Raw genomic sequence first — 26646 nt, 5'->3', positions numbered from 1 at the left:
TTCTTGCTTGGGGTGGGAGGGACTGCTTTAGGGCAGCCGCTTTTTTCAGGTTTCCCCCGGTTTTGCAGTGCGGAGACCACGGGGGCCCACTCCCCGTGGCTCCGCGGACCCCGCCCCTTACGTGCCCGGCCCCGCCCCTCACGCCGCCTGTGTCCGCGCCGCCGCAGTCTCTGCTGCTGCCGCCAAGCGCGCCGGAGGCTCCTACGCTGCCGCGCCCGGCTTCTCTCCAGCGCCCCGCGCCGTTAGCCACGTGGACCGACTCCGGCGCGCCGTCCTCACGTGGTTCCAGTGGAGTTTGCAGTCCTTCCCGCTTCTCCGTACTCGCCCCCGCCTCTGAGCTCCCTTCCCATGGCGGCCCTAGTGTTGGAGGACGGGTCGGTCCTGCGGGGCCAGCCCTTTGGGGCCGCCGTGTCGACTGCCGGGGAAGTGGGTAAGCAAGCCCGGTTAGGCTGCAGACCTTATCCCACTCTGTGATGCGCCTCTCCTCCCAACCTTCCCCGTCCAGACCCCGCCATTTTCCCGCCAGCGTACCCCCTTCCCCCATTCGGTGCCCATGGGCCCCAGCGCCATAAACCACTCGCGACCAAGGCAGCCTCCACTGGGGCGTGCTCGTCGCGCGGGGAGTGTTCTGAAGGGTGCCCTACCGGAGCCCAGCCCTGCTTCTTTCTTGCAGTGTTTCAAACCGGCATGGTCGGCTACCCCGAGGCCCTCACTGATCCCTCCTACAAGGCACAGATCTTAGTGCTCACCTATCCTCTGATCGGCAACTATGGCATCCCCCCAGATGAAATGGATGAGTTCGGTCTCTGCAAGGTAGCCACACCCAGTGCTTTCTCTACATTCCTTTTCAAGTCAGTAATTGTTAACTATTAGTGAAGTAGGAGACGTTGACACCCTGCTGGGCATCCTGCAGAAAACATACCCACTGAAGTGATAAAGTCAAGGACTAAGATCACTAGTAACTGTAGTTAGGGGTTGTTAAGTGCCTTGGGAGGCACAGAGTGTTGGAGGCCTCAGGAAAAAGCTACCGCCTTTGTTAAGGGCATCAAGGCTCCAGTATAGCTGAAAGCATTCTGTATGTAGTGAAGGCATGGATCAAGGAGAAGTAAAAGAGGTGTAAGGGAACAGCCTTGTCCAACTTGTTAGGCATGCAGAAGTCATGAGAAAAAAGCCTGCAGATAAGTTAAATCCGGTGGGCATGGAGGGACCTGAAGCCAAAGCAGAGTCAGCTTAGTTTGGTAAAGGATCCATTGAAGGTTTTTTTTTAGCAGCAGAGTCAGATGGGAGCAGTGCTTTTTAGGACTACATAAATTAGTGGAAAGAGACTGGAAACTAGGGTCACATACTTCTCTGTGACAGTGAGTGCCAATTTACCTACAAAACCAGTGACATTATCTTCTAGACCTACTGACATGGCCTCGTCTGATTTTCTGCTTTTCAGTTGTGTTCTTACCTCTAGGTGAGAAAACTGAGTTTCTTCCTACAGTGAGGTTTCCCCTATTCCTTCACCTCTGAAATTTGGAAACTAAGTTGCCCTCTTGACAGTTCAAGCATTAAAAAAAACCCAACATAGAGTAATTAAGGTAATAGAGGAAGTCAATCTGGCCTAGAGTAGTATCTCTCAAAATTTGTTTGGCCTCACTGCAGGTGTAAGCCTTTAATTCTTAATTTGCCTTCCCAGCCACCCTGACGCTGGGGAGAGCGAGCTCCGGATAGAGGACGTACATGTTGTTCTTCCTGGAAAAGAATTTCTAGGTTCATCACAAACCTATAAATACACTGCATTCTAGTTGATAGTGAATTCTTGTGAATTTGGTTAACCTTTGTCAGTCATCACCTTTGTCAACTCTAGGCACACTGACAAAATTGAGTTTATAAAACTACAAAATTGAGGCCTGATTAGGATCAGGGTGGGAAAGGCCTCTTGGAGCCACTCGCACATATAAATGGATTATTCCACCTGGCCAGGGAGGGTTCTGCCAAACTATCCTTCAGATCCCTGGACAGTCTCAGAATGCAGGTTCCTTAAACTGTTCATCACCCAGCTGAATGCAGTTTAAATATGCTGATCCCTCCCACATAAACTTTCTGTTTCTGTGTAGCTATTAAATGCTTATCTATTGAGTAACAAGTTTATGGGGTTTTTTTTGGGGGGGACAAGGTCTCACTTTGTCACCCAGGCTGGAGTGCAGTGGCATAATCATGGCTCACTGCAGCTTCTGCCGCCTGAGCTCAAGTAGTCCTCCCACCTCAACCCCCAAGTAGCTGGGACTACAGGCACCTGCCACCATGCCTGGCTACTTTTTTTGTATTTTTTGTAGAGACCGGGTATTGTCACATTGCCCAGGCTGGTATGTTATGTTTTTTTATTTAATTTTTTTTTATTTTTATTTTGCTTTGAGGTAGAGTTTCTTTCTTGTTGCTCAGGTTGGAGTGCAATGGTGCAACCTTGGCTCACTGCAACCTCCGCCTCCCGGGTTCAAGCTATTCTCCCACCTCAGCCTCCCGAGTAGCTGGGATTACATGCATGGGCTACCATTCCCAGCTAATTTTGTATTTTTAGTAGAGACAGGGTTTCTCCATGTTGGTCAGGCTGGTTTTGAACTCCCGATCACAGGTGATCTGCCCACCTCGGCCTCCCAAAGCGCTGGGATTACAGGCGTGAGCCACCGCGCCTGGCCTTTTCTTTTTTAAATAATCCCAAATGAAGTTTGGGAGGCATGCTTAGTATTGTGCCCTGAACCTCTGTTTTTTATTTGGTAATGTATTTTGTACCTCCCTATCTTACTCAGTTTTTAATCACACTCTATAATTAATATTTATATGGGTGTTATCTTGTTTTCTAGCTCCCTAAGTCAGAAATAAACATCATGAAGACAGGAACCTCATCTTTTTTTGCTCATTGCTCTTTTCTCAGCATCTTTTGCAATGCCTGCACCTCAATAAATGTCTGACTGACACCATGTGCCTTGCTCTTGAGTTCTCTGTTTCGTGACAAAGACACAAATACATATTCATCATATGACGTAAATAGCAAGAGAGGAAATAAAGTATTAAAACAGCTCTAAGATGGAGGCACAAGCTGTATTGGGTGAGTGGGAGGGGCTCCACAGAGAAGGGATTTGTGATTTCAGTTTTAGATAAAGGAAGAAAGAGGCGGGGCACGGTAGCTCATGACTTGTAATCCCAGCACTTTGGAAGGCTGAGGTGGGGGGATCGCTTGAGCCCAGGAAGTTTGAGAGCAGCCTGGCAACATGGTGAGACCCTGTCACTACAAAAAATTCAAAAAATTAGCCAGGTGTGATGATCCACACCTGTGGTCCCAAATACTCAGGAGTCTGAGGTGGGAGAATCACTTGAGCCCAGGAGATTGAGGCTGTAGTGAACCGTGTATTTGCGCCACTGCACTCTGCACTCCAGCCTGGATAACAGCAAGACCCTGTCTCAAAAAAAAAAAAAAGGAATGGCTAGGTGCGATGGCTCACTCCTGTAATCCCAGCACTTTGGGAGGCTGAGGTGGGCAGATCACAAGGTCAGGAGATCTGAGACCATCCTGGCTAACATGGTGAAACCCCGTCTCTACTAAAAATACAAAAAATTAGCCGGGCGTGGTGGCGGGCGCCTGTAGTCCCAGCTACTCGGGAGGCTAAAGCAAGAGAATTGCTTGAATCTGGGAGGCAGAGGTTGCAGTGAGCTTAGATGTCGCCACTGCATTGCAGCCTGGGTGACAGAGTGAGACTCTGTCTCAAAAAAAATAATAAATAAATAAAAAGGAAAATGTCATTTTCAGTGATCATCGGGGCACCCTGGGCCTGTGGGTTGTGTTTCGTATAGGAGAGAGCGTTGTTGGTAAATGGAAATATCTATGCAAAAGCACCAAAAGTTTGGTATATTGAAGGCCATTCAATGTGGCTGAATATAGGGTCTGTGGCCACACAATCGGGAAAATGCTGCAAAGAAATAACTTGGCCTGAGGCTTCTCACAATCTCTTTCCATCTACAGTGGTTTGAATCCTCGGGCATCCACGTAGCAGCACTGGTAGTGGGAGAGTGCTGTCCTACTCCCAGCCACTGGAGTGCCACCCGCACCCTGCATGAGTGGCTGCAGCAGCATGGCATCCCTGGCTTGCAAGGTATGGTGGCAAGCAGGGGCATATTTGGGCAGAGCACAGCATGCCTGGATGGAAAGAATCAAGGTTTCTGTAATCTGCTGGGACCTGACTCTAAGATTGTGATAGTTGGAAGGTTTAGATTGGAGTTGGGCTGGGAGAAAGAATTGAACTATCACTCAGAAAGAAAATTTCCAACACAGGAAGGAACTCCCACCTTCCATAATCATCAGCTTAGGGCTAATCTTATTTCATCACCACCACTGAATTATTTTGATGCAAATCTCAGACATCATATCATTTCATCTACAAATAGTTCAATATCTATGCAAAAGGAATCTTTAAAAAACATGATCATAATAACGTCATACACTAAAAAAATTAATAATTCCCTAATACAAGTGTCCAGGCAATGTTTAAAATTTCCCAATTTTTTTTTTTTTTTTTTTTTTTTTACTGTTCATTTGAATCTCGCTCTAAACAGGGTTCATGCATTGCATTTGGTTGATAAGTCTCTTAATCTGTGGACCTTGTAACCTATTTGAAAACAGGTCATTTTTCCCGTATCTAGTATCCCATAGTCTGCACTTACTTGGTTACACTCCCGTAGTGTTACTTAGCGTATTCTTTTTTTCCCTTTATATTATTTTCTATAAATGGATAGATTTAGAGTTGTTCAATTCAGATGTGATATTTTTGGCAGGAATACTTCATGGTAGTATACTTCTGTCACAATGGCCCAGGATTTTGATGCACATAGAATAGCTGTGTGTGACTGGGGCTCTGGAATGGAAGTGCTTCTGGAAGTCTAACCTCACAGATGACTGAGTTGTGGGAATGTGATCCCTAAGACTGTGCTATTTTGACAGGAGTAGACACTCGGGAGCTGACCAAGAAGTTGCGGGAACAGGGGTCTCTGCTGGGGAAGCTGGTCCAGAATGGAACAGAACCTTCATCCCTGCCATTCTTGGACCCCAATGCCCGCCCCCTGGTACCAGAGGTCTCCATTAAGGTACAGAGGTAGAGTGGGAGAGTGTTGCAAGCTCTAGCACAGTAGTTATATTCTGCCCACAATTGGGGGGTGAACACAGGAGAGAATCAAAGGAGGCTTTGAAGGTAGGAGTTGGTGCAGGTATATCTTATACCCACTGAGCACAGCTGCCAACTGTTGCCCTTTATTCGTCTATTTCTCAGACTCCACGGGTATTCAATACAGGGGGTGCCCCTCGGATCCTTGCTTTGGACTGTGGCCTCAAGTATAATCAGATCCGATGCCTCTGCCAGCGTGGGGCTGAGGTCACTGTGGTACCCTGGGACCATGCACTAGACAGCCAAGGTGAGTAGCTGGGGCCTGTTCAGGGCCTCAGACAAGCAGCTTGGGTGGAAGATCTATCCCTTGGTCCAATTGCTAAAAGTCAGTAGGAGTTGCAGTGAAGAAGATAGACATTGGGACTTAACACTCTCATGGGCTGGGGGGCTGCAGGTGTGTCTTCTGTAATTTAAATACTGATTTTGATGTCATCTTTTCTGCCCACTCCAGAGTATGAGGGTCTCTTCTTAAGTAATGGGCCTGGTGACCCTGCCTCCTATCCCAGTGTCGTATCCACACTGAGCCGTGTTTTATCTGAGCCTAATCCCCGACCTGTCTTTGGGATCTGCCTGGGACACCAGCTATTGGCCTTAGCCATTGGGGCCAAGACTTACAAGATGAGGTGGGACTTGTGGGGAGCAGAAGGGGCCCATACTTGTGGCATGAGGGGTGGGGTGTCTCAGGAATGAGAAGAGAGTTGGTGTTTATTCGTGTTGAAATAGGAGCGGGGGGTTGCAGGTGAGGTGGCTCCCACCTGTAATCCCAGCACTTTGGGAGGCCAAGGTGGGCGGATCACTGGAGGTCAGGAGTTCGAGACCAGCCTGGCCAACATGGTGAAACCCTGTCTCTACTAAAAATACAAAAGTTGGCCAGCCATGGTGGTGTGCGCCTGTAATCCCAGCTACTCCGGAGGCTGAGGCAGGAGAATCGCTTGAACCTGGGAGGCGGAGGTTGCAGTGAGCGGAGATCATGCCATTGCCCTCCAGCCCGGGAAACAGAGGGAGACTACGTCTCAAAAAAAAAAAAAAACCAAAAAGGAAACAGGAGCGAGGCTACTGAGAACAGGAGATCAGTGAGAGCTGGGGTAGGTTCAGTAGTGAAGAGAGGGTGAGCAGGGCCTGTGACTCGGCATGCTTCTACCTCCAGATATGGGAACCGAGGCCATAACCAGCCCTGCTTGTTGGTGGGCTCTGGGCGCTGCTTTCTGACATCCCAGAACCATGGGTTTGCTGTGGAGACAGACTCACTGCCAGCAGACTGGGCTCCTCTCTTCACCAACGCCAATGATGGTTCCAATGAAGGCATTGTGCACAACAGCTTGCCTTTCTTCAGGTGAGCCTGGTTGACTGGGTCTGTGAAACTTTGAAGCCCTGTGGGCCTTGATGATGGAAAAGTAAAGCACGGCAGTGGATCCAAGTCCCCTGTCCCACTACCCACCTCGAGGCTGCCAGTGTCATGCCAGGGACCATGATGGTTTTCATGATGCAATCTCTTCAATAGTGTCCAGTTTCACCCAGAGCACCAAGCTGGCCCTTCAGATATGGAACTGCTTTTCGATATCTTTCTGGAAACTGTGAAAGAGGCCACAGCTGGGAACCCTGGGGGCCAGACAGGTAAGATCCTGAGTAGAACTGGGTTGTGGACCTAAGAACAGGGTTGGCTCCAGGATGGGCATAAGGTGGACATGCCCTGGGCAACTCCTAGTTGTCTAGGAGGTTAAGGGGATTGGGGATGGGTGGCAACCAACCCAAGATACCGTTTAAGCTTCTGTTGAAAGGAACTCCAGGGTCCTGGGTTCTGGTCCTCTCTCTGCTCCTCCTGAGGTGCATAATTTGCTCTAGACTCTTCTGAAAGCGAGGGAGCTAATCCAGTTGACCTCTTGGGTCCAGCTCAGCTCTAACATTCTACGACCTTCTTTGCTTCCAGTTAGAGAGCGGCTGACTGAGCGCCTCTGTCCCCCTGGGATTCCCACTCCCGGCTCTGGACTTCCACCACCACGAAAGGTTCTGATCCTGGGCTCAGGGGGCCTCTCCATTGGCCAAGCTGGAGAATTTGACTACTCGGGCTCTCAGGTGAGGCATGTTCCTCCCCACCCTTCTGGGTGTGTGACCCTCAAGAATGGAAAGGGTCTTAAGGAGAAGGGCTAAGGTTGCAGGGAGGAAATGAACCAGATTTGGGGAATGTGGAGAAAGATGTAGTAAGAAATAGAAGTCAATTATTAGGGGCCAAGAGTACAGGGAGGGAAAGAAGAGGAGAATGCTACTCTAAGGCTGTTTGCAATTTTGCTTCTTCAGCAGAGGCTGAGATGCCATTCTTGTCCTTTTAGGCAATTAAGGCCCTGAAGGAGGAAAACATCCAGACGTTGCTGATCAACCCCAATATTGCCACAGTGCAGACCTCCCAGGGGCTGGCCGACAAGGTCTATTTTCTTCCCATAACACCTCATTATGTAACCCAGGTATGACTGGGGCAAGGCTGGAATGAAAAGAGGACTGGGCAGGGGGGCCCAGTGGTCACTCTGGGTTATTAAACTTTGATTGCCTCTCTACCCACAAGGTTCTGATGCCTGTAACTCCCCTCTCCATCCTCAGGTGATACGCAATGAACGCCCCGATGGTGTGTTACTGACTTTTGGGGGCCAGACTGCTCTGAACTGTGGTGTGGAGCTGACCAAGGCCGGGGTGCTGGCTCGGTATGGGGTCCGGGTCCTGGGCACACCAGTGGAGACCATTGAGCTGACCGAGGATCGACGAGCCTTTGCTGCCAGAATGGCAGAGATCGGAGAGCATGTGGCCCCGAGCGAGGCAGCAAATTCTCTTGAACAGGTTGGAGGGGTGTTTGAGTAAAGGAAGAATGGTGGTGTTTTTTTTGGTAGTGTTATTTTCTTTCTTTTTTTTTTTTTTTTTTAATTTTCTTTCCTTTTTTTTTTTTTTTTTTTTTGAGACGGAGTTTCACTCTTGTTGCGCAGGCTGGAGTACAGTGGCGTGATCTCGGCTCATCATAACCTCCACCTCCCAGATTCAAGCGACTCTCCTGCCTCAGCTTCCTGAGTAGCTGGGATTACTGGCATGCGCCACCATGCCCAGCTAATTTTGTATTTTTAGTAGAGATGGGGTTTCTCCATGTTGGTCAGGCTGATCTCGAACTCCTGACCTCAGGTGATCCACCCCCCCCTCGGCCTCCCAAATTGCTGGGGTTACAGGCGTGAGCCACTATGCCCAGCCATGTTATTTTCTTTATATCTTTTTTTATGTGGGTCAGGCACGCCTTGGACAGCAGGAAATAACCTGTTTGTTCATCTCTTCCACTCATTGCAGGCCCAGGCAGCCGCTGAACGGCTGGGGTACCCTGTGCTAGTGCGTGCAGCCTTTGCCCTGGGTGGCCTGGGCTCTGGCTTTGCCTCTAACAGGGAGGAGCTCTCTGCTCTCGTGGCCCCAGCTTTTGCCCATACCAGCCAAGTGCTAGTAGACAAGTCTCTGAAGGGATGGAAGGAGATTGAGTACGAGGTGGTGAGAGACGCCTATGGCAACTGTGTCACGGTGAGTGAATGGGGGAAGGGTGGGAGTCGTGTCAGGCAGGATGAGCTTTTGGAAGAGCAGAGGCCCAGGTCAAGGTCTTTGCGAGTTGTATGTCCCTCAGACCCAGGTTAGGTGCAGCCCCAGAGGTAACAGGACCCTGGGGTGCAGCCTTCTGCCTCTCCTGACTCTGCTTGGCAGTGACCTCCATGGCACCCCCCTTCACAGGTGTGTAACATGGAGAACTTGGACCCACTGGGCATCCACACTGGTGAGTCCATAGTGGTGGCCCCTAGCCAGACACTGAATGACAGGGAGTATCAGCTCCTGAGGCAGACAGCTATCAAGGTGACCCAGCACCTGGGAATTGTTGGGGAGTGCAATGTGCAGTATGCCTTGAACCCTGAGTCTGAGCAGGTAAGCTCTAGGCCCTGGAACTGATAGTCTAGTTGTTACCCCCTCTTCTTGCATAATTTTTGGCCCTTGAGGTTGAGGTCTTTTGGGCTTACAGTCCCTGGAGTAGAAGCTGGAATCTTCTTTACTAGGGTTGGGCCTTAGAGAGGGCCCTTTTGCTAGCCATCCTATGGGGAGGGCTTATTTTCTCTCCTTTCTGAGACCTCTCCTAGACAGGGTCTTCTAGGCCAGTGACTTTATTCTCCTTCTTTGCAGTATTACATCATTGAAGTGAATGCCAGGCTCTCTCGCAGCTCTGCCCTGGCCAGTAAGGCCACAGGTTATCCACTGGCTTATGTGGCAGCCAAGCTAGCATTGGGCATCCCTTTGCCTGAGCTCAGGTACGAGGATGAGGGAGATATCACAGTGGGGAAGTGGGTCGGGGGCTGAGGAAAATATTGATGGGACAGGGAATATGAAAAGGACATTGGCCTGGATTTGTGGGAATGGAAAGAGCTATCCGGAAGCTCACCCTTTATGCTTCCTTCACTGTCCTTCTGGCATCCCACCTGCTGGACCCCAGGAACTCTGTGACAGGGGGTACAGCAGCCTTTGAACCCAGCCTGGATTATTGTGTGGTGAAGATTCCTCGATGGGACCTTAGCAAGTTCCTGCGAGTCAGCACAAAGATTGGGAGCTGCATGAAGAGCGTTGGTGAGACTCATGCCCTGGGCACCCCCATGGGGCCCCACCATGACCAAGAATCTTAAATGTCAAGAGTTCCCTGGCATGGCCTTTTACGTCCTATGGGAGCAGGTGCTTGAGACATTTCAAACTTAGATTATAGTCCTTGTCAGGAGTTGGGGAGGCATCTGGAAATCTGTGTTGGAATACAGAATCTCTGGGATAGGTGCAAGCCATCAGACTATCTCATCTCATTTTTGCAGTATCTCCTCCTCTGGCACTTTGTGCTTTGGTCACTAAATGACCTTTTTTTTTAGTATGATGTTTACATCAGAGCAGGGCATCATAAACCTTTTTGGTAACAAGGAAATTTATTAGTGAATGATGAATGGCCGTAACATTACCCAGCAGTGGCAGAGCATGTTAGAATTGAGTTAGTATGTTTCTTTGTGGTATCCCTTTAGTTGCGGAAGACCGTCCTCTAACACATTTCAACCAAAACAAAAATATACGTGTACCAGACACAGCGCCACCAGCCTGATGGATAAGAGCATTTTGTGGTGCTCCAGATTTCCATTTAGAGCAGTAGTGGCCTTTAAACAAAGTCTAAGCTCAGATATTATTTCAGAATTTTTAGAAATTCTGCAAGACTGCCAATTTTTTCCTTCTGGAGATGAATCTCTGTTATATGAAAATTAGAATAAACATGGGAATGAAGCCATAATTAAATTGTGGCAAAAAGAAGTGGATTGAAAATAGGCCAATGAAAGATTGGTTCCTAGATGAGACATTTAATTGTTTTACATCTGTTCAAGTATTCTTGGAATGTGGTCTTCTTTGGTAACTTTTTGTAACTTTTATTATACAAGTAAGAAACATGAATCATGGAAAACGAGGAAAGACAGTTTAACCAAAGAACAATAGTCACCTGTAATCTTGCCTTACAGAGATTGATTAATTTGACCGTGTATCTGCGACTGCATAATTCAGCCGTGCATCTACGACTGCATACATTTCTAGGCATATGTGTATGCCTAGAAAAAAGGCTTCTCCTTTTTTAACAAATCTCAAAATAAAAAGTCTTACAACCACAGTTACAAAGAAATTGAACAAAATCAGTCACACTACTGTTAACATCGTAGTGTTTTTAAAACTTTTTTAAAGAAATGTAAATGTTAGGATTGTAAATAGAAAAATACACTTGGTAAGAAATACTTAAGCCCCTAGAGTAAATAGTCAGAGGAGATGAACAAAACTTTACAGAAGAAGAAATCAATAAGCAAACCTAGAGAAAAGACGGTTCCTCTCATTAGTAAATAGAAATCTAGTTAAATGAGACACTGTTTATGCCCACTTCTTAGAAGGTTGCTTAAACTTTGTATTATGAAGCACAGACTTCTATAAAGTTATTCGTACTCATCAAGGGCTATAAAATTTGTGTTACCTATTGCCTCTACATATCTGGAAATTTATCCTAAGGAGATTATCCAAAACAGAAAACATCATATCCAGTCCAGGCACGGTGGTTGTAATTAATCCCAGCACTTTGGAAAGCTCAGGTGGGAGGATCGCTTGAGCCCACGAGTTCAAGGTTGCAGTGAGCTGTGATTGTACCACTGCGTTCCAGCCTGGGTGCCAGGCTAAGACCCTGTCTTTTTTGCTTGTTTGTTTGTTTGTTTGAGACGGATTTTCATTCTTGTTGCCCAGGCTGTAGTGCAATGGTGTGATCTCGGCTCACCACAATCTCTGCCTCCTGGGTTCAAGTGATTCTCCTGTCTCAGCCTCCAGAGTAACTGGGATTACAGGCATGTGCCATCACGCCTGGCTAATTTTGTATTTTAATAGAGACAGGGTTTCTCCCTGTTGATCAGGCTGGTCTTGAACGCCCGTGCTCAGGTGATCCACCCACCTTGGCCTCCCAAAGTGCTGGGATTACAGGCCACTGTGCCGCCTGGCCGAGACCCTGTCTCTTTTTTCTTTTCTTTTTTTTTTTTTTTTTTGAGGCAGAGTCTTCCTCTGTCGCCAGGCTGGAGTGCAGTGGTGCTATCTCGGCTCACTGCAACCTCTGCCTCCCAGGTTCAAGCGATTCGCCTGCCTCAGCCTCCTGAGTAGCTGGGACTACAGGTGCGCACAACCACGCCCAGCTAATTTTTGTATTTTTAGTAGAGACGGGGGTTTCATCATATTGCTCAGGATGGTCTCGATCTCTTAACCTCGTGATCCGCCTGCCTCGGCCTCCCAAAGTGCTGGGATTACAGGCATGAGTCACCATGCCCGGCCGACCCTGTCTCGTTAAAAAAGAAAGAAAACATCACAGCCTCACTTATAATTATGAAAACTTTTTTTTTAATACGGAGTTTTATTCTGTCACCCAGGGTGGAGTGCAATGGTGTGACTTAGCTCACTGCAGCTTGGATCTCCTAGGCTTAAGTAATCTCCCACCCCATCCTTCTGAGGAGTGAGACTACAGGTGTACACCACCACACCTTGCTAATTTTTTTTTTTTTTTAATTATTTTTTGTAGAGAGGGAGGTCTCACTATGTTGTGCAGGCTGGTCTCAATCTGCCTTAGGTGATCCTTCTGCCTCAGCCTTCCAAAGTGTTGGATTACAGGTGAGAGCCACCAGGACTGCCTAATTGTAAACACTTAAAAGTGAAATGGGCCGGGCGCGGTGGCTCATGCCTGTAATCCCAGCACTTTGGGAGGGTGAGGTGGGCATATCATGAGGTCAGGAGTTTGAGACTAGCCTGGCCAATATGGTGAAACCCCATCTCTAGAAAATATACAAAAATTAGCTAGGCATGGTGGCACGCACCTGTAGTCCCAGCTACTGAGGAGGCTGAGGCAGGAGAATCGCTTGACCTCAGGAAGCAGAGGTTGCAGTGAGCTGAGATTGCACCACTGACTCCAGCCTGGGCAACACAGTGAGACTACGTCTCAGGAAAAAAAAAAAAAAAAAAAGCTAAATGTCCTTCAGTTAGCAGTTAAATTATGGCAGATCATATAAGAATTAAGTTAGTTGGCTGGGCGCAGTGGCACACGCCTGTAATCCCAGCACTTTGGGAGGCCGAGGCAGGTGGATCACCTGAGGTTGAGAGTTCGAGACCAGCCTGGCCAACATGGTGAAACCCCGTCTCTACTAAAAATACAAAAATTACCCAGGCATGGTGGCAGGTGCCTGTAATCCCAGCTACTTGGGAGGCTGAGGCAGGAGAACCCAGGAGGCACAGGTTACACTGAGCTGAGATCATGCCATTGCAGTCCAGCCTGGGTGATGAGAGAAACTCCGTCTCAAGAAAGAATTAAGTTGGTGTTGATGAGGCCACGTGGCAATGTGGGAAAATGTATGATGAGGAAAAAACACAGGATGGAAATTATATGTATGCTGTGATCATATGTAAAACATACCTATGAAGGGCCCGGCACGGTGGCTCACGCCTGTAACCCCAGCACTTTGGGAGGCCGAGGCGGGTGGATCATGGGGTCAGGAGTTTGAGACCAGCTTGGCCAACATGGTGAAATCCCGTCTCTAATTAGCCAGACATGGTGACACGCACCTGTAATCACAGCTACTCAGGAGGCTGAGGCAGGAGAATCTCTTGAACCCAGGAAGCAGAGGTTGCAGTGAGTCGAGACCATGCCATTGCATTCCAGCCTGGGCAACAAGAGCGAAAGTCCATCTAAAAAAAAAAAAAAAAAAAAAAACCTATGAACCTATGAAGAAAAGTCCAGAAAGAGAAACTCTAAAATGATTGTTGTAAATGTGATTTGCTCTGCATGGATGAGTAGTAGGGATCATCTTCCTATTATCTACACTTTTTAAAAAAGTTTTAAAGAATTCCAGTTGGTGTTATGATTATGTGAATAAATCAAACCCAATAACTGGACAGCCATCAGTGGTTTGGGCCACTGTGATAAACTTCCAGTATCCAGTGTATGGGGATATATTCCAGTATCCCCATGCCCGTTTTAGGCATATTGATTCCATATTCATTAATAAGCACAAAGCCTGAGCTTATCCATGAAAATAGCAGGGAAAAGAGCTATAAGTTAAGATTTCTTTTTGTTTGTTTGTTTGTTTGTTTTGTTTTGTTTGAGACGGAGTCTCGCTTTGTTCCCCGGGCTGGAGTGCAATGGTGCGATCGCTGCTCACTACAAGCTCCACCTCCCGGGTTCACGCCATTTTCCTGCCTCAGCCTCTGGAGTAGCTGGGGCTACAGGCGTCCGCCACCACTCCCGGCTAATTTTTTTGTATTTTTAGTAGAGACGGGGTTTCACCATGTTAGCCAGGATGGTCTCGATCTCCTGACCTCGTGATCCTTCCGCCTCAGCCTCCCAAAGTGCTGGGATTACAGGCGTGAGCCACTGCGCCCGGCCATTAAGATTTCTTAGTTGTGAAACACCGTGAATCCCACCATCATGTGACTTGCCTTGAGAATCTCCCAGAGTCTTGACTATAAACCATAAGCATTATGGGCAGTGCCTTCTTCCCACCCCTTCCACCTCCACACCTTCATTCCTTCCATTCTGTTCTTCCAGGTGAAGTCATGGGCATTGGGCGTTCATTTGAGGAGGCCTTCCAGAAGGCCCTGCGCATGGTGGATGAGAACTGTGTGGGCTTTGATCACACAGTGAAACCAGTCAGCGATATGGTAAGTAGCTCCCCTCCCCTGGCAATACCCCTAAAATAGACCCTGCTTCTCATCGCCCCCAGACCATGAGCTTGTTACCAGTAACAGTAGCAGCAGTCATCATTGGACATTTGCTTTGTTTCCACTTTGCTGAGAATTTTGAGATGTCTCATTAGCACGCAAGGGTGTATTACTAGACTTGTTTTTACAGATGAGGAAACTGAGACATAGGTTATAGAAATTACTCAAAGCCACATAGCCAATGAGAGGTAGACCCAGGATTGGTATCCAGGTTTTTGCAGTTACACAGCCTGTGCTCTGGTGTACAGTTTCCCCTTCCTGAGACAAGGGCAGCTACTTAACGCTCAGGCTTTTAGATGGGCTGGCAGTAGCTTCTGTCTGTCTACCCCCTTTCTATCAGGAGTTGGAGACTCCAACAGATAAGCGGATTTTTGTGGTGGCAGCTGCTTTGTGGGCTGGTTATTCAGTGGACCGCCTGTATGAGCTCACACGCATCGACCGCTGGTTCCTGCACCGAATGAAGCGTATCATCGCACATGCCCAGCTGCTAGAACAACACCGTGGACAGCCTTTGCCGCCAGACCTGCTGCAACAGGCCAAGTGTCTTGGCTTCTCAGACAAACAGATTGCCCTTGCAGTTCTGAGGTCAGAGGTGGCAATGAGAGCTTCTGGCTGGGAAATGTGGGGCAGAACCTTTGTATCAGTGAGGGACCCTTGGGAGGGAGGAAGGAGAGTGTGGGAGAGCTTTAGAGGCTTCTGACCTTGGTTCCAAGGATATTTCCTCTCATCTGTGCCCTGGGGTCTCAACCCTCTATCAGTCTGTACCCTACTCTCTGGGCCTGTGTTTCAGACCCTTTTTCTATTTTAGCACAGAGCTGGCTGTTCGCAAGCTGCGTCAGGAACTGGGGATCTGTCCAGCAGTGAAACAGATTGACACAGTTGCAGCTGAGTGGCCAGCCCAGACAAATTACCTATACCTAACGTATTGGGGCACCACCCATGACCTCACCTTTCGAACACCTCATGTCCTAGTCCTTGGCTCTGGCGTCTACCGTATTGGCTCTAGCGTTGAATTTGACTGGTGTGCTGTAGGCTGCATCCAGCAGCTCCGAAAGGTCAGAGAGTTCATTTTCTTTCCAGTTTCCTTGCTATTCTGTTCATCTCTAGCAATTGCTTGGCACTAATCCTGGCATTTCCTATTAATTGCCATCCCTTACTTTGGTCATAGAGCTTTGGGGTGGGGGTCCTTTTAGGCCATCTCTCATGCCCCACACGGTACATGAATCTCTTCCCCAACACTTTGTACCTCCTTCCCTCCCAAGGCAGGGGTCCTGTACAGCTCTTTCAGAGGAAGCTGTGCTGGCAGTCTCTGAAGTAGGGGCTTTGGCTTAGTTTCTCCACGATTTTCTCCACGATTTTCCTCCCACCTGACTGCTAAGTACCCTTCCCCTCCCTCTTGCAGATGGGATATAAGACCATCATGGTGAACTATAACCCAGAGACAGTCAGCACCGACTATGACATGTGTGATCGACTCTACTTTGATGAGATCTCTTTTGAGGTGAGGGAGATGGAGGCTTCCTGGTAGCTTGGGTGGCCAGGGTCGAGTAGAACAGCTGGCTGACCTAAGATTCTTTGAAACTTGGTGGCGGCTGAGGGAAGCAGTGAGCAGGAAGGCTCAGATTCCTGCCCTCTTTTGCTGCCACCACTTGTTTCTCCCCCTGCAACGTAGGTGGTGATGGACATCTATGAGCTCGAGAACCCTGAAGGTGTGATCCTATCCATGGGTGGACAGCTGCCCAACAACATGGCCATGGCGTTGCATCGGCAGCAGTGCCGGGTGCTGGGCACCTCCCCTGAAGCCATTGACTCGGCTGAGAACCGTTTCAAGTTTTCCCGGCTCCTTGACACCATTGGTATCAGCCAGCCTCAGTGGAGGGAGCTCAGTGACCTCGAGGTGGGCTGGGACCTGGTGGGTTACCCGGAGGCTGGATGATGCTTGGGGGTAAGTGTGAACAACTCAGCTAAGCTCCCTGCCTCCTGTAGTCTGCTCGCCAATTCTGCCAGACCGTGGGGTACCCCTGTGTGGTGCGCCCCTCCTATGTGCTGAGCGGTGCTGCTATGAATGTGGCCTACACGGATGGAGACCTGGAGCGCTTCCTGAGCAGCGCAGCAGCCGTCTCCAAAGAGCATCCCGTGGTCATCTCCAAGTTCATCCAGGAGGCTAAGGTGGGAGGCTGCAGACAGTGAAGTCTCTGAGGGCATGCTGCCAGCCCTGGAGGAGACTTCCTTCTCTGGTCCAGCAGAATCATAGGCACCAGGGCTGGGAACAGTGGGCTATGTGGGGCTCGTTGAAGGAAGAGACAATCCTAGAGTAGGTGAGAGAAGAAAGTGGCCCTATGTCCCACTGTCTGTGTCCCCCCGCTAGGAGATTGACGTGGATGCCGTGGCCTCTGATGGTGTGGTGGCAGCCATCGCCATCTCTGAGCATGTGGAGAATGCAGGTGTGCATTCAGGTGATGCGACGCTGGTGACCCCCCCACAAGATATCACTGCCAAAACCCTGGAGCGGATCAAAGCCATTGTGCATGCTGTGGGCCAGGAGCTACAGGTCACAGGACCCTTCAATCTGCAGCTCATTGCCAAGGTAATAAGGCTAAAGGAAAGAACTAAAGGGCCACAGCTCTTGCATGTTGTGTGCTGGCCACAGTGCCATGAAGCCCTGCACTGTCTCCTGCCTTCATCCAAGTAGGCAGGGAAGCTGGAGGGAAAGGGCTGTAGCTAGAGCTCATGGTGTTGGGGCTTATGACAGTCAGTCACCCTGAACCCTGCTCAGTCTGATCCCCCAGAGCTGAGGACTGAGAGGAAGAGTCTAGGCCTATAGATAGTGTCAGCAAGGCCAACCTGCAGAAGGCCTGACCAGTCTTCTCTGCCCCAGGATGACCAGCTGAAAGTTATTGAATGCAACGTACGTGTCTCTCGCTCCTTCCCCTTCGTTTCCAAGACACTGGGTGTGGACCTAGTAGCCTTGGCCACGCGGGTCATCATGGGGGAAGAAGTGGAACCTGTGGGGCTAATGACTGGTTCTGGAGTCGTGGGAGTAAAGGTAAGGAATATCGAAACCCTTGGGGTTAGCAGAAAAATAGCAGGAGAGAGTTCACTCACCACACAGAGTTGTCAGTCAGCATGTAAACCAGGCACTGACTGCAAGGCATTGCCGGATCGTGGGGGTAATGAGGTGGTCATTGTCCCTTAAGAGCTTACTTGATGGTAATGGGAGGGAAGAGAAGTTGGATCCCCAAAAAAGCTTTGGTATAGAACAGTCCGTGGTAAAACTACATATTTGACCTGTAAACAGAATGCTGCAGGAGTTCAAGAGACAGGAGGTGCTGCTTCCAAAAGGGGTGATCTGGGAAGGCTTGAGCGAAGGGGTGCTATTTGAATTGAGTTTTGAAGGATGGTTAAGGTTTTTTATTTGCAAGGGCACATCCTAAGCAGAAGCTGAGGGATGACCCCAAGTACGTTTGGAAAGCAGGAGGGCACACAGAGAGGGCAGGCTGACCCTGCCATTCAGATGGGATCAAGAACAGGGTACTGTGTCCGTCTGCTGGTGAGGGAGGAGGTCCTCTCACACCTTGGCCCTCTCTCTTCCCTCCCACCCCTTTAGGTGCCTCAGTTCTCCTTCTCCCGCTTGGCGGGTGCTGACGTGGTGTTGGGTGTGGAAATGACCAGTACTGGGGAGGTGGCTGGCTTTGGGGAGAGCCGCTGTGAGGCATACCTCAAGGCCATGCTAAGCACTGGCTTTAAGATCCCCAAGAAGAATATCCTGCTGACCATTGGCAGCTATAAGGTATCAGAATCCAGGAGGGCTTCCCGAGGGCCGTGGCTCCCTGGGCCAGGGCTGACCTTGAAATGGAAGACAGGAAGAAAACAATTTCATCCTTCTGTTTGGTTTCAGAACAAAAGTGAGCTGCTCCCAACTGTGCGGCTACTGGAGAGCCTGGGCTACAGTCTCTATGCCAGTCTCGGCACAGCTGACTTCTACACTGAGCATGGCGTCAAGGTGCAGGAACTCTGGCAACCTACCCCACTGCTGCCCTTCCCCAAGGGGGTGAAAATACTGCACCAAAGAATTATCTGGGCTGGGCACGGTGGCATATGCCTGTAGTCCCAGATACTCAGGAGGCTAAGGCAGGAGAATCTCTTGAGCCCACGAGGTAGAGGCTGCAGTGAGCTGCGAGTGTGCAGTGAGTGCACCATTGCACTCCAGCTTGGGAAACAGTGAGATGCTGTCTCAAAAAAAAAAAAAAAAAAACAAAGAATTATCTCCTATTCCCCTGCTTTTATTATTACTGTTATACTAGTAAGCTATATTCCATGCAGAAAGCAGAATACACAGGAAGCAAAGAGAAAAGTCTCTTAAAATCTCTGTACCACTGTTCTTATATTTTTCCTTCCAGGATTTTCTCTGTGTACATGTGTGTGAGCTCATACTGCACCTAGTCCTTGGTAACCCATCTTACTTAGTGTAGATATCTTTCCTGCCAAGAAATACACTTTGCCAGTATCAAATAGAGGCAGCCCTCGGTGCCCACCCTATGGGTCCTCAGTCTCCTCATCATGGGCTCCTGGGCCAGCTCCTCTCCCTTAAGGCTAGCCTTCCTGACCGCTGCCAGACTCAGCTTGGCCCTGACCTTGACTCCGGGTTGGCAGGTAACAGCTGTGGACTGGCACTTTGAGGAGGCTGTGGATGGTGAGTGCCCACCACAGCGGAGCATCCTGGAGCAGCTAGCTGAGAAAAACTTTGAGCTGGTGATTAACCTGTCAATGCGTGGAGCTGGGGGCCGGCGTCTCTCTTCCTTTGTCACCAAGGGCTACCGCACCCGACGCTTGGCCGCTGACTTCTCCGTGCCCCTAATCATCGATATCAAGTGCACCAAACTCTTTGTGGAGGTAACTGAGACCCATGTGCTGGGAGGGAGACTGCCAGTGTTGATGGGAAGAAGAAAGAGGGAGGAGTGAGTATGGAACAGCCATGCTAGTAATAAAGCTTTGTGGCTACAGAGGGAGAGATGGTGGGTATAGAGTGTGCAGAGCCTGGTTTATGGGAAAACCACATCTCTCCCTACAACTCCCAGGATCACCCTTCCCTTAAAGCTGACTGCTTTCCACTTGCAGGCCCTAGGCCAGATCGGGCCAGCCCCTCCTTTGAAGGTGCATGTTGACTGTATGACCTCCCAAAAGCTTGTGCGACTGCCGGGTAAGTCTTTGGGGAGAACTTGGCTTCTGAACACTGGCAGCCCCTGGCATAGAGACCTGCAGTGTGGTGAAGGATGGCTGGGGGGCCCACTCTTTGTCCTGGACTGCACAGACTGTGAAGACCCCAGAATGTTTCTCACTCTTTCATTCTTTAATCCACAGTGTCCACAGTGGCCTTGTCTGAGGAATTTTTTTTTTTTTTTTGAGACAGAGTCTTACTCCATCGCCCAGGTTGGAGTGCAGTGGTGTGATATCGGCTCACTGCAACCTCCGCCTCCCAGGTTCAAGCGATTTTCCTGCCTCAGCCTCCCAAGTAGCTAGGATTACAGGCGTGTGCTACCACACCAGGCTAATTTTTGTGTTTTTAGTAGAGACGGGGTTTCACCATGTTGGTCAGGTTGGTCTCGAACTCCTGATCTCAGGTGATCTGCCCACCTCGGCCTCCCAAAGTGCTAGGATTACAGGCGTGAGCCACCATGTCCAGCTCACCCTTCCTATTTCTGAATCTTCCTGTAATCTTGCTGCTTCCATTTTCTCCCAGGATTGATTGATGTCCATGTGCACCTGCGGGAACCAGGTGGGACACATAAGGAGGACTTTGCTTCAGGCACAGCCGCTGCCCTGGCTGGGGGTATCACCATGGTGTGTGCCATGCCTAATACCCGGCCCCCCATCATTGACGCCCCTGCTCTGGCCCTGGCCCAGAAGGTGAGCCACTGCACTCTTCCTGGTATTGGAGACCCATATGCCCCCACCAGCCACCCTTGCTTCCCTGAGCCCTTTTCCTTCTGCCCCGCCCTATGGGCCCAGGCCACTGGTGCCAGGCTAGCCTGTGTGGGCATGGGTGCCAGTGAGCCTTACCTCTGTGTATCCTCTCCAGCTGGCAGAGGCTGGCGCCCGGTGCGACTTTGCGCTATTCCTTGGGGCCTCGTCTGAAAATGCAGGAACCTTGGGCACCGTGGCCGGGTCTGCAGCCGGGCTGAAGCTTTACCTCAATGAGACCTTCTCTGAGCTGCGGCTGGACAGCGTGGTCCAGTGGATGGAGGTAGGGAGTGTGAATGTGGCAGGAGGCCACCACCCAGTGTCTCCTGGCTTGTGGGCCCCTGCCTAAGTGGGCTGGTAGCAGTGAGGATTCAGGGGAGCTCCTGGGGACGCTGGGCTCTGATGAGCACAGAGATTCTGCACACTCCTTCATCAGTTCTTTCTGCTCCCAGCATTTCGAGACATGGCCCTCCCACCTCCCCATTGTGGCTCACGCGGAGCAGCAAACCGTGGCTGCTGTCCTCATGGTGGCTCAGCTCACTCAGCGCTCAGTGCACATATGTCACGTGGCACGGAAGGAGGAGGTAAGAGTACACCTGAGATCCTGCTGTCCCTGTTGCTTTCCCAGTAACACCAAAGGTCAGGGTAGTCCTTAGGGGCAGGAGACAGCAGGAGGAGAGTCTGGAGACAGCGGGAGGAGGGTCTCGAGCCAGCACCCTTGCAGGTCTACATCATCATTTTTTGAGCAGGGATGTTGGCCAATGGGACTTTGTGTAGGGCAAGGCATATGGGTGGTGCCTCTTCTGGATCTTCCCATTGTTCCCCAGATCCTGCTAATTAAAGCTGCAAAGGCACGGGGCTTGCCAGTGACCTGCGAGGTGGCTCCCCACCACCTGTTCCTAAGCCATGATGACCTGGAGCGCCTGGGGCCTGGGAAGGGGGAGGTCCGGCCTGAGCTTGGCTCCCGCCAGGATGTGGAAGCCCTGTGGGAGAACATGGCTGTCATCGACTGCTTTGCCTCAGACCATGGTGAGAGAATCCAGCATGTACCTCCTCTGCCCAGTGGGGCTTGTGGGACAGCCCTAGCAAGAAAATGGGAAGCAGGCCAGGCCTCAGGACTCTACTAGGACAGGGTCTTGATCCGTATGGGACCCTAGCCTCTAGGGTACCTGGTCTGTGATAGGTGCCTGATAAATACTTGTTGAAAGAATGAATGAGCCAGTGAGTAGAACTGCAAATGAAAGAATACATGGGTAAAAGTGTGGGCTCCAGAAGATGGCAGCAGTCCTGTTGCCCTTGTTTCTAGTTCCCAGAAAAAATGAGCACTGGGAGTGGTAGTGAGCATAAGGAGGTTGTTGGAAGTGCAGTCCTGGGGTGTGAGTGACTTCCTAGACATGGAGGTGATTGGTCCTGAGGGTAATGGCTTTCTTTCTCCCAGCTCCCCATACCTTGGAGGAGAAGTGTGGGTCCAGGCCCCCACCTGGGTTCCCAGGGTTAGAGACCATGCTGCCACTACTCCTGACGGCTGTAAGCGAGGGCCGGCTCAGCCTGGACGACCTGCTGCAGCGATTGCACCACAATCCTCGGCGCATCTTTCACCTGCCCCCGCAGGAGGACACCTATGTGGAGGTGTGGGGATGAGGCCCAGAGCAGGAGGGGGGCTCTCCAGCCCTAGGATATGTTCTCTGGGGATCCTTTCCCTAGCATAACCCATGTCCTCTGGGCAGGTGGATCTGGAGCATGAGTGGACAATCCCCAGCCACATGCCCTTCTCCAAGGCCCACTGGACACCTTTTGAAGGGCAGAAAGTGAAGGGCACCATCCGCCGTGTGGTCTTGCGAGGGGAGGTTGCCTATATCGATGGGCAGGTACGCAAGTAGCCCCTGCCTGATCTCAGTAGTGCCCTCTTCTGCACCACGTTCATTTCTTCCCTACCCAGCACATCTACACTGTCCCACTATGTGCACCACTGCCCTGGACCAGGGGTTGGGGGCACAGCTCCCCCAAGGTGCTTTTTGTCCTTGCTGACATCTACCCCTTTAGGACCTGAGTTCTCTCTGCTCCCTCCTGAGTGCCCTGCCTTCTGCCTGCAGGTTCTGGTACCCCCGGGCTATGGACAGGATGTACGGAAGTGGCCACAGGGGGCTGTTCCTCAGCTCCCACCCTCAGCCCCTGCCACCAGTGAGATGACCACGGTATCCACACTACTGGGCTAGGGGGCTGGGAGGTGTTAGTCTCAGGGCAGGATGAACAGCTTGAACATTTTCATTGGTGGTTCAGGAACAATTGGGGTTTTCTTGAGGGACTGAATTTGAAGTGGGGTTGGGTCAATTATTTTTTTAAAATGCTGGGCCAGGCCAGATGTGGTGGCTCACGCTTGTAATCCCAGTACTTTGGGAGGCCAAGGCAGGCGGATCATCTGAGGTCAGGAGTTTAAGACCAGCCTAGCCAACATGGTGAAACCCCATCTCTACTAAAAATAAAAAAATTAGCCAGGCGTGGTGGTGCACATCTGTAATCCCAGCTACTTGGGAGGCTGAGGCAGGAGAATTGCTTGAACCCAGAAGGTCACGCCACTGCACTCCAGCCTGAGCGACAGAACAAGACTCCATCTCAAAAGAAAAAAAAAAAAAAACTCTGGGCTAACGTTATCCCTCCAGACACCTGAAAGACCCCGCCGTGGCATCCCAGGGCTTCCTGATGGCCGCTTCCATCTGCCGCCCCGAATCCATCGAGCCTCCGACCCAGGTTTGCCAGGTAAGAGTGGGGTTCCTGTGACTCAGAGACTGTGTAGGGACAGGATCCACTTCTTCCCAGTGCCTCGCCTTTCTCTACTTACATGTCCTCCTCTCCATCCCTTTATCCTCGTCTGATCTGCCGTGCCATCCTTTGCCTAAACAAGTCTCCCCAGTGTGAGTAGACATCTCACAGCTTCTCACATGCCCTTTTTTGTTGTGGGCAGCTGTGTTCCTCCGCCCAGGAGCTGGGATCCCACGGGGCAGCAGAGCGTGGGGTAAATCCAGGTTGTTGGTTGGTGTGAGTCTGGCCGTTCCTCTTGCCTAGGATGCCTTTGCCAACTGGGAGAGCCCCGGGAGGGCACCACTGCTCCCATACAACACAGCCCCATGGGAAGCCACCTGTCTGTCCCCAGAGCTGCTGCAGTCCCCTGCCCTCCCCTAACCTGCTATATTACTGTGTTGTGAATTGGTTTAACACATACACTGTGATTCAGAGTTCCTGGGAATATGGGGTTTCTTTCCAAACCTCAGCCATAAATGTATATCTGTCCTCTTGTCCTGTTTGCAGCTGAGGAGCCAAAGGAGAAGTCCTCTCGGAAGGTAGCCGAGCCAGGTGAGACTCCACCCTGACACACACTCACCTCGGGGACCTCTGATCTGGCCTTGGTAGGAGGAACCCTCTGACCAGCCTTTTCTGCCCCATCCCTCACTGCAGAGCTGATGGGAACCCCTGATGGCACCTGCTACCCTCCACCACCAGTACCTAGACAGGCATCTCCCCAGAACCTGGGGACCCCTGGCTTGCTGCACCCCCAGACCTCACCCCTGCTGCACTCATTAGTGGGCCAACATATCCTGTCCGTCCAGCAGTTCACCAAGGATCAGGTGCCTGGGGCAGGGAGGATGGGACCACCCAGAGCTTTGAGGATTTGGAAAGCTGGGGCTAGGACCTTTCTAGCTAACTTGGGCTCTTTCTTAGATGTCTCACCTGTTCAATGTGGCACACACACTGCGTATGATGGTGCAGAAGGAGCGGAGCCTCGACATCCTGAAGGTCAGGATCAGGGCCGGGGGTAGGGTCCAGGCCATCGCCTGCCCTTGGGCCACATCAGTGCAGGGCCGCGCAGTGGTCAGAGTGGGTCTTCCTCCCGCTGCCATCCCGTCCCCTTATGCTAGTCCATCCCTCTGCTGCTGTAGATCTTCTCCCACGTTTTCCCTCCCCAAAGCAGGATTTAGCTGGCTGGGGAGGCCCTGAGCATGAGACCATCGCCCCACTAGTGGGGTCTTCTGGTCTGGGCTGCTGCAATCATGGGAGAGAGCTAGGGTGTGTCCTCCTTTCCCAGCTCGTTCAGACACTTAATGATGGGTGGTTTTCTGGAGGCAGAGCCTTTAGCTCAGAGTGACACCAGTGGTGGAAACGTCAAGGCTCTGACAGGTCACAGGGGAGGTTTGGGTGCAGAAGGGTCCTCACAGCACCCCTCAAGTGTCAGTTGGGGTGGTGGTGCCTACCTGGGGTTTCCCCAGGGTGGACACGCATACGTACACCTTCCACCTTGCTCTTTCCCTAGGGGAAGGTCATGGCCTCCATGTTCTATGAAGTGAGCACACGGACCAGCAGCTCCTTTGCAGCAGCCATGGCCCGGCTGGGAGGTGCTGTGCTCAGCTTCTCGGAAGCCACATCGTCCGTCCAGAAGGGCGAATCCCTGGCTGACTCCGTGCAGACCATGAGCTGCTATGCCGACGTCGTCGTGCTCCGGCACCCCCAGCCTGGAGCAGTGGAGGTGAGGCCAGCCTGGGTACTGAGATGGGGTTAAGAAGGCTGGACCCAGGGGCATGAGAACCCTTCTGCCCACGTTTTCTGTGTTTTGGGCCAGATGAGTGAGGGGACCCCAGAAGAGGGGGACTGGCAGTTGGGGGGCCTCTGAGCTGCAAAAGACAGGATTTTCCCCTTTTTTCCAGCTGGCCGCCAAGCACTGCCGGAGGCCAGTGATCAATGCTGGGGATGGGGTCGGAGAGCACCCCACCCAGGCCCTGCTGGACATCTTCACCATCCGTGAGGAGCTGGGAACTGTCAATGGCATGACGGTGAGGGTGGTGGCAGGGGTTGGATCCCTGCCAGGGGACGATCTAGAGAGGGAGGCAGGAAGTGGTTACCCCGGTCCAGGACAGCTGCATCAAGGAGGCCTTCATTCTGCTCCAGAGGCTTTTAAAAGCTTGGAAATGATGTCGGGGGGCACTCAGTCTGGGATCCCTGTGGTGACTGGGTTCCTCCCCTAGATCACGATGGTGGGTGACCTGAAGCACGGACGCACAGTACATTCCCTGGCCTGCCTGCTCACCCAGTATCGTGTCAGCCTGCGCTATGTGGCACCTCCCAGCCTGCGCATGCCACCCACTGTGCGGGCCTTTGTGGCCTCCCGCGGCACCAAGCAGGTGAGACCCTCACAGCCCAGCCTGGAAGCCATGGAGATGTGGGTTGGGCAGTCAGAGCCCAGCGCTGCATCCACCATGGCTCTCCTCAACCTCCAGGAGGAATTCGAGAGCATTGAGGAGGCGCTACCTGACACCGATGTGCTCTACATGACTCGAATCCAGAAGGAACGATTTGGCTCTACCCAGGAGTACGAAGCTGTGAGTGCTGGGCTTGAGGAAGAAGCCAGGGCTGCTGCCGTAGGGCATCAGATATGAGGACAGAAAGGCTGGGCTGAGGGCTGCTGGGTCAGAGCTATTAAACTTCACATCTGTCAATTGCCATAGCTGCATGTGGGTGTGGAGGGGACCCCAGTGGAGCCCAGACTTGTGTCCTCTGTAGCCACTCCTACCCCAAGGCACTAATGGGGACCCCATCTGCCTTGCAGTGCTTTGGTCAGTTCATCCTCACTCCCCACATCATGACCCGGGCCAAGAAGAAGATGGTGGTGATGCACCCGATGCCCCGTGTCAACGAGATAAGGTGGTGCAGCATCAGAGTCAGAGACTGCCTCGGGGCTGGTGGAGGGGAGGAGACTTAGTCCTGGACAAGTCATCCATGGGCTGCACAATAACACTTCCTTTTTTTTTTTTTTTTTGCAGCGTGGAAGTGGACTCGGATCCCCGCGCAGCCTACTTCCGCCAGGCTGAGAACGGCATGTACATCCGCATGGCTCTGTTAGCCACCGTGCTGGGCCGTTTCTAGGGCCTGGCTTCCTCAGCCTCTTCTCTTTAGGCCCAGCTGCTGGGCAAGGAATTCCAGTGCCTCCTACGGGGGCAGCACACTTAGATATTCCTGGACATCCAGATAGCTCACATGTGCTGACCACACTTCAGGCTCTGGACTGGAGCTCTCTGGCATGGGGGTGGGGCCTCAGATGCTGGGGCCCAGTCTGCCCCATCTTCATTCCTGCACCTTAAACCTGTACAGTCATTTTTCTACTGACTTAATAAACAGCCGAGCTGTCCCTTGA

The 26646-nt window shown here is 51.2% G+C and overlaps 1 protein-coding gene across 2 annotated transcripts; it reads left to right on the top strand.

The window, feature by feature from the left end:
- Positions 1-80: 80 nt before the first annotated feature.
- CAD (carbamoyl-phosphate synthetase 2, aspartate transcarbamylase, and dihydroorotase) lies at positions 81-26646 on the top strand. Of its 2 annotated transcripts, XM_009442188.5 has the most exons (45): positions 164-430; positions 674-813; positions 4004-4133; positions 4979-5121; positions 5304-5445; positions 5650-5821; positions 6346-6531; positions 6700-6812; positions 7126-7271; positions 7526-7657; positions 7791-8024; positions 8517-8738; positions 8943-9131; positions 9384-9508; positions 9691-9821; positions 14332-14444; positions 14845-15089; positions 15313-15559; positions 15907-16005; positions 16177-16401; positions 16491-16673; positions 16873-17091; positions 17383-17550; positions 18112-18294; positions 18403-18507; positions 19158-19397; positions 19623-19704; positions 20245-20411; positions 20584-20748; positions 20918-21049; positions 21293-21494; positions 21904-22094; positions 22193-22333; positions 22559-22660; positions 23126-23222; positions 23428-23478; positions 23772-23816; positions 23919-24088; positions 24183-24257; positions 24772-24984; positions 25163-25288; positions 25481-25636; positions 25733-25834; positions 26062-26156; positions 26276-26646. In XM_009442188.5, the coding sequence occupies exons 1-45, from the start codon at positions 349-351 to the stop codon at positions 26376-26378; spliced, it is 6729 nt and encodes a 2242-aa protein (XP_009440463.1). In that variant the 5' UTR covers positions 164-348; the 3' UTR covers positions 26379-26646. The 2 variants fall into 2 exon arrangements, with proteins under 2 accessions (XP_001155357.1, XP_009440463.1); XM_001155357.5 differs by lacking the exon at positions 23428-23478 and having other exon boundaries at positions 81-430.

The sequence above is a fragment of the Pan troglodytes genome, chromosome 12 (assembly GCF_028858775.2).
Source record: "Pan troglodytes isolate AG18354 chromosome 12, NHGRI_mPanTro3-v2.0_pri, whole genome shotgun sequence".
Classification (NCBI taxonomy): domain Eukaryota; kingdom Metazoa; phylum Chordata; class Mammalia; order Primates; family Hominidae; genus Pan; species Pan troglodytes.
This window is presented reverse-complemented; position numbering and strand designations above follow the sequence as displayed.